Source organism: Pyxicephalus adspersus, chromosome 11, assembly GCF_032062135.1.
Source record: "Pyxicephalus adspersus chromosome 11, UCB_Pads_2.0, whole genome shotgun sequence".
Taxonomy (NCBI): domain Eukaryota; kingdom Metazoa; phylum Chordata; class Amphibia; order Anura; family Pyxicephalidae; genus Pyxicephalus; species Pyxicephalus adspersus.
Genome location: NC_092868.1, coordinates 822,219 through 829,379, shown reverse-complemented (window position 1 = coordinate 829,379; position 7,161 = coordinate 822,219). Strand labels below are relative to the sequence as shown.

The following is a 7,161-nucleotide window of genomic DNA, read 5'->3' as shown; positions in this document are numbered from 1 at the left end:
GGTCAGCTCTGTGGATTGTTATTGGCTGACGGTTGTGTTGTGCGCAGGGCCATCTGTACCGCGGGTTCCTGGATTGCTTTGTGAAGATTGCACGCACAGAAGGGATCCTGGCTCTCTACAAGGGGATCGTTCCGGCCTACGTCCGCCTCGGGCCCCACACCATTCTCAGCCTGCTCTTCTGGGAGGAGCTACGAAAACTGACCTATTACTACCAGCACCACTGAGCGCCGGGGCTGTGCCGCTATTTGCTGAGCTGTGAGGTTGTCGTGTAGCACTGCCCGCGTGCTGCTCCTGCCATGTTGGGCCAATCGGATTCCTCGGTCAGTGAAGAATTGAGGAGGAGCCCCACATGAGGGGTCACTGAGTGTAAGCTAGTGAGAAGATGGACATATTTCAGCAGGGGAGGGGCTATGTGCTGCTCTGCAGGGGAGGTGCTACAGAATGATGAGGAATTGCAGAATCCAATCACTTGAAATACTGTAAGTTTGGGGGTTCAGGTAATGGGGGGGGGTCGCTGGCCTCCATTAATGGACTCTATGCACTGACTATCAATAAATTAACGGCTGGCCGCAACCAATGGGGTGATCTTCCTGCTGATACCATGTGATGACATTTCTAATGATCTCTGATTGGAGGCTGCTGATGATATTTTTCTGATATTTATAATTTTTGTCTGGAAATCTGATTATCAACAATTACAAATAATTCTGAACATCTCCAGGGATTGTGTGTCTGTGGGGGCCCTGCGGGGCCGTACAATCTCATGTGAATATTACAATTACGGGGATACATGCAGAGATATAACTAAGAATGGTCCGACACTGACCCCTGGACCATTGGGCCCCGCAGAACATGCATGTAAGAGGGGCCCTAGAGATGTCACACTGGTCTCTGAAGCACAGGGCCCTTTGAGTCTGACACTGGCCCCCGGAGCAAAAGGGCCCCATTGAATCCCACACCAAGCCTAGGAGTACAGGGCCCTTTGGATTTTGCACAGAGCTATGTAAGAGGGGGCCCCATATTGTACTGGGCCCCAGATCAGATGGCCCATTGGATTCACCACACTGGCTCATATAACAGAGGCCCCAGAGTTCTCATACTTGACCGTGGAGTGGAGGGCCCCTGGGGTGTATATAGCTTTTCACCACCCACACATCGGACACTGTAATTGGCTGATTTCCTGTCCATACATCGAGTCCAGTGGTGCCCATGGATAAGACGGTCTGTGACATCATTGTATGAGATCAGCCGTGATGTCATACAGGCAGTGCAGCTGCTGGGGCCCTCTGGGATAGGGGGCCCATTTATACTAGATGCCCCTCCTTCACACACACAATATCTACATGGTTTCTTATAGCAATGGTCACAGGCCCAATAGCTAAAGCAAACAAAAGTGGTGCCAGCGAGTGCCCCCGTCTATGGGGGGAGGGGGTATATAAGGCCAGCACCCACTTATAAAGTGTTACCCAGTTTCTTTTCATCCTCCGGCTGATCTTGGTTTTATGGTTGCCGGCTGCATCCAGGGGGGAGGAGCGGCTATTATCGGTCCATTAATCGTCAGCTCTGCTGGTCAGTAATGCCACGTGCTGTGCAGGCGCCGCTCCACGCGCAGATCACGGAGTGTAAACACAGAATATAAATAAACCCGCCGCACTGACTCAGACAAATAGATATTTATTTACCCCAACCGGTTATTTATAGCCAGGAATGCCCCCTCCCCCCCCTGATTTACTCAACTCTCCCCGACAACCAATGCCGGATGGTAATATGAGGTAATATAATGACCTTCTTACTATGACATTCACATGTTTAGATTTGCTGTTTCATATTTATACGATGGGATCTCATATACCCAGGAGCAGAGCTTCCCTCTAGTGGCTGGACCGAGCATTACAATGAGGCCCAATCAGCTGCTGAGCCAAGATCAATTAGCTAAACAGAAGTGTAAAGAACATTCACTGTACAGAGCCACTTAACAGGCAGAGCAGTCTGCATATATAATGAACAAATATGGCCGCCTCAACGTATGGAGAAGGTTTGGCTACACCCGAACCTTAGGAAATTATAGTTTGTACAGAGAATACGACTGCGAATCCCAAGGACGGGAATGATAAAGCGTCACTCTGATCCGGATCTCATCTGACACTGAGCCAATAAATAACAAGAAACGTACGCTGAGACACCAACCGTCCATAGAGCAGTCACATGACTGTGGCCCCGCCCTGCCAAGTCATACAATACACACACCCAGCCAACCACCACCTGTGTCATGTGACCTCCAACCAGTACCCAAGAGCTAGCAATCCATCAACAGAGATCTGCTGCCACCTAATGGTGAGAGTGAGTAATTACACCGGAGGTACAGGACAAGTGGTGCTGTGCAGAGAACCCTTGTGGAGGAGGGGTGGTCTGGGAAGGGGGTATTTATAGAGGGTGTTATCTGCCGTCCAGGTAAATCTTTCATCCCTGACCTGTGGACTCTGCCAATATTTACCAGTCTTACTCACAGACTGGCCCCAGTGAAGAGGCCCTGTCATGGTTTATATGTGAACGTTCCGTAGATGGACCAATAAATCATTTCCATGTAGGGATCATTCATCTCCTTGTGTATATAAATATGGCGAGGACAGAATATTGTGAACCCTTGTGTCCCCGGTCTGTAGGATTGTACTGTGTGCGGTGTCCCCATTGTATTGTGTGCGGTGTCCCCACCATTTTTTGCCATTACCAATCTCTCAGGCCCTATAGTGTTGGAGTTCCTATTATTTGGTCCTCCCCTGTGGATGTATTGGCCCCTGTGTATATCTGGGGCCCCGGGCGGTGCAGGCGATGGGTTAATGGCTGTGTGTGTTATCAGTTGTCACACTGACCTTTACTCTGTAATAACAGACAGAGAACCCAGCCAGAGGCCACAGACACCCAGGGCAGATCCAGACCATGGGGCTCTTCTCTTACATGGCCTCCTTCATCCCCGGGGTCCCCTGGCATTTCTGGGGCAGCGTGGATTCACTTCTACAAGGTGAGATTTTACCTGGCGCTGACCAGATAACTAACCCATATAACTAGTCCTCACTAACCAGGCTGGGGGATTAGGAGCTTCGCAGAGCCCCTATTACCCCCTGTTATACCCCAGGCTGGTGCTGGGTGTCATTTACCCTCCCTGTATCTCCAGCTATCGTATGTGAATGTGGGGGTGAATATGTGAATGTGGGCAGGGTGTACCTATCTGTGGGGGTGAATATCTTTGTGAATGTGGGCAGTGTGTACCTGCCTGTGGGGGTGAATATCCATGTGAATCTGGGGGTGAATATGTGAATGTGGGCAGGGTGTACCTATCTGTGGGGGTGAATATATAAGTGAATGTGTCAGGGTAACCTATACCTAATTTTTGGGGTTGTTCCCCTCCCCCCCTCAGGGCACCCAGAGTTTGCAGCTCTTCCTCCTCTGCCAGTTCTCTTTGGGTTGTGGCATCACCTGCAGCCTGGATTACCTGCATGAAGGGGCCCCGCACCGCACCTGGAGCCTGCTGCTGGCGGCTGGTCTGTCGGCTCTGATTGTATGGCAGACGCGGCGGATGTGCCGCCATGTTGGTGAGATGTATCGGCTGCACAGCAGTGAGCGGTATTGTGGGGTTTGCCTGACCCTCCTGGCATGTTGGCACGATATGCCGCCATTCCTATGCCGGGCCCTGAAGGTGGCATTCCTGGTGTCCGATATGGCGGCCGTCGCCGTGATCAACCGGGATTTCCTGACAACTTCAGAGGCCGTCCGGTTCTGGACCCCCCTGACCATCTGCTACACCCTGCTGGTCATCTACATGCAAGGTGAGCCCCAATATGGAGGGACCATATTCACCCTGAGTGAATGCACAATGTGTGAATGTACATGACTGCTTTGAGTTTTGCAGAGGAGCAGCACCAGCACCCCACAGAACAGATGGCCTTCCAGACGGTATTTGTGCGGATGGGGGGTCTCCTGATCCTGATGATGACGGTGGGGCGATGGGCCGACATTCTACACATATTCTTATCTCTGATTGGAGAGATCTGGTGCCTGATGTACGCTGGGCGCATGCTGGAGATTTGCAGAGAGGAGGTGAGATAATTATTATAGGGTGAAGCCCAATGATTGCTGAGCTATAGGTCATGTGATCTCCGATAGGTGAGCCGGGTGTCATGTAATTGCCAAGCTAGGTCATGTGATCATGTTTGGTATCATGTGATCTCTGATAGGTAAACTATGTGTCATGTGATGAGCATCCCCTAAATTGATCACTGGGGATTGCGCCCAATAAAAGCCCCCCACATATTTACATTTCCCTATTTCCTCTCTTCCAGGATTATGGGATCGAAGCAACAAATTCTAAAGGGGCCCCGGGTCCCAGAAACCTCAAACGCCCCCTAAAGACAGAAGCCCACCTGGAGGGGACAGACTGAGCAGCACCGGGTATACGGTGCCCAGGGACAATTGTTACATAAAGATGGCGGAGGGGCCACCTACAGCGAGAAGCACTCACATATACTGTGGCGCTGTAAGAGACTTTAACTTGTAAAGACTGAGAATTCACACACGTCACCATGGAGGACTGACCGCCCCTTCTGCGGACCTACCGGGAAGAGCATGCTGGGAGTTATAGTCCCCCAATATCTGTGATGACATCACAAGGCTGGAGGACAATCAGTGGACGGGGATGATGGCAGCCAGTCATTGTATCCGCCTGAAAACGGCCGCCTCCGGATATGTGTATGTGGTTGTAGCTTTGTAATAAAAATCTGCAGAGATCTGCTGTGTCCCCAGGAGATCCCCTATGTAAAGAATGTGTGCACCCAGGGGCCCCAACACAGAGCCTACACTTACCTAACACAGCACCCTTCACTACCCCTGTACCTGCACCCCCTTCCCCCTCCCCTGTACCTGCACCCTGCCACAGTGTGGCCCTTGTCTCTGCCCCTATGATCAGTCTGTAGTGGGATTCAATGAGATTATGGAACACCAACATTGGATGGGAGGGGGGGTTGGGTTGGAGTCCCTGCCAGTCCGTTACTTCCTTTACCCTGCAGGAAGATTTCCCCTCACAAGCCCAAACCAGAGACAATGTTTGGCTGGAGTTGCACTTTAAGGTCCCCACAATGGCTTTTTCCATCAGTAAGTCATTGTGTTATATTTGGTGGATTCTTCCTGCAGTGCAGTTAGCTGTGTGACCACTAGATGTCCCTCTTCCTCCATTCATTTCTCCTAAGTACTATTCACTTTTACTTTTCACTCTCAGCAGACATTCACCGCACACATGACAGCAGCTGCTAATTAGCTGTGTCAATAAACCTGGTTGGGAGAGACTCATTTTGTAGCTGCTTGTCTTCCCTGGAACAAGCATGCAGCCAGTGATGTCACATCCTGCTTGTGATTGGTTTATGTGATTGGTTTATGTGATGATGCAAGGATAAGGATGACAGCGCTGATAGAGCCCTGATGGCAATGGTGGCTATGCAGCACCGGGGTCCAGAAGGCACCTCCCAGGATGCAATGTCTCCTATACATGGGGCCGGAACTCCGCATGCAGGGCAAAAAGGCCCGAAATTCCCCCCTCCTCTTCTGCCTATCCCTTGGCTTGGTTTCTAACCAATCAGCAGGGGGCACTGAAGGGTGAAAGAACTTGTTGTTTCCCTGCAATATTCACCTACAGCCCAGAGCTGTCCCCTGCAGATCATCCTTTCCCCCAGTTCTCAGCCTTACAAGATTATTGAGAGCCTTCATCACTTAACCAACTTCCTTTGAGCCCAGGCCATCCTGGTCCCGCCCCCAGCCTGAAAGGAAAAGCAGTGCAGGGATTGGCTCATTTTCTTGTCACTCTGCTCCCTCCTCCTATGAGCTGACTGGCTCTTCGTGCTGCTTCTTCCTCGCACACTCTGGCCCTGCGGTCACATTCCATGTATGAAGCATTGTGTGTGGTAAGCGTGTATTGTACACACATGTGCATGGCGGGCCCCGGGAAGGCGCCACATTCCATTGGCCCCATGTGGTTCCCATCTCACATCCATTAACCTAAAACGTCTTTTTTTGTAGTAATCAGCCAGAATTCGGAGCAGAGGAAATGGTAATTGTGTCACATTAACCCCTCCATTGCCTGACACTTCCCCCCGGCCAGGCTCTGCACTCACCGGCGGATACGGCTCTGACCACGAGGGGTTAACGCAGCGCCAGTGGAAACCGGATCTGTCTCTAGTGGATACAACACATGTCGGCACAGGAATTTGGGGTGACATCAAGGCTGAATCCTGGCCAGGCTCTGCAAACACTCAGCAATAATTAAACTGGGGTGTGAAGGGCGTATAACGCGCTACCCAATGTATACCCCATGGAAAAAGCATAATAGCCCCGGGAGACCGGCACCTCTCAGCCCCCCAATAACCAAGCTGGTGTGATGCCTGAATAAAACTAATGAATTAATAATTGAGTACTCAAGCTGGGAGGGGATATGCAAATGAGAGTATTGACATCTGCAATTTTACCAACTCAGCTTATCCAACCTGTCCTTAGCACAGTGACTGGAGTATCAATACACTGATATCATCACTCTGCTCTCCTCCTGTCAGCATGCTCCCAGTGTTATAAGTGTCGCAGAGTTAGTATCTGCCCCATAACCAGTACAGGAGATAAAAATCAGGAACCCTGTAAATTATGTATACAGCAAGAAGAACATAATCATTATTATTACCCCTTGATATTGGCAGACTTTCGGACCCCTGTGGCTGTTTACAGAGACAGACCACTTCCTGCCCCAACATTCCACATTCAGAAATTCCATTGGGAATCCCATGGATTGAAGCTGCAAACAGGACTGTCTGTGTTACCTCATCCCAGCCAATCAAATCTCTGCCCTGGAAAAGGACACCTGAAGGATGAAAGTGAAAATCTGACTGGAGGATGATGGGAGTCATGGTGGGGTGACAGGGAAGTCAGGGGGCCCCAGGCTGATGTCTGATGATAAATACAGACAGAGCTGAGTCACATCCTGCCGACTCACACCTGAGGATCAAACCCATCCCACAGAGTATAGCACAAAGCACGTACAGGACAGGCAGTACTGAAAGTATGTGATGGAAAAGAGAGTAATAATGGGGTGTGATATAGAGGAGAGTAATAATGGGGTGTGATATAGAG

At 50.5% G+C, this 7,161-nt stretch overlaps 2 protein-coding genes across 2 annotated transcripts in view; both read left to right on the top strand.

Moving 5' to 3' along the window:
- Window positions 1–716, top strand: part of SLC25A34 (solute carrier family 25 member 34) — a 9,043-nt gene extending 8,327 nt beyond the window's left edge. The window contains exon 5 of the mRNA XM_072426337.1: window positions 48–716. Coding sequence (XP_072282438.1) covers window positions 48–224 — 177 coding nt within the window. The 3' untranslated portion in view covers window positions 225–716. The remainder of the gene's footprint in view (window positions 1–47) is intronic.
- Window positions 717–3,409: 2,693 nt separating this feature from the next.
- On the top strand, window positions 3,410–4,781 carry TMEM82 (transmembrane protein 82). The gene is made up of 3 exons (XM_072426619.1): window positions 3,410–3,824; window positions 3,908–4,095; window positions 4,338–4,781. Exons 1-3 carry the CDS (start codon window positions 3,575–3,577, stop codon window positions 4,434–4,436), a joined length of 537 nt encoding a protein of 178 aa, XP_072282720.1. The 5' UTR covers window positions 3,410–3,574; the 3' UTR covers window positions 4,437–4,781.
- The last annotated feature ends 2,380 nt before the right edge of the window (window positions 4,782–7,161 follow it).

Bases quoted from the DNA above. Each gene is read 5' to 3' on its own strand.
- TMEM82 (XM_072426619.1), top strand. From the start codon at position 3,575: ATGTGCCGCCATGTTGGTGAGATGTATCGGCTGCACAGCAGTGAGCGG. The intron at 3,825-3,907 runs GTGAGCCCCAAT...TGAGTTTTGCAG, and splicing joins GCTGGTCATCTACATGCAAG to AGGAGCAGCACCAGCACCCC. The intron at 4,096-4,337 runs GTGAGATAATTA...CCTCTCTTCCAG, and splicing joins TGGAGATTTGCAGAGAGGAG to GATTATGGGATCGAAGCAAC.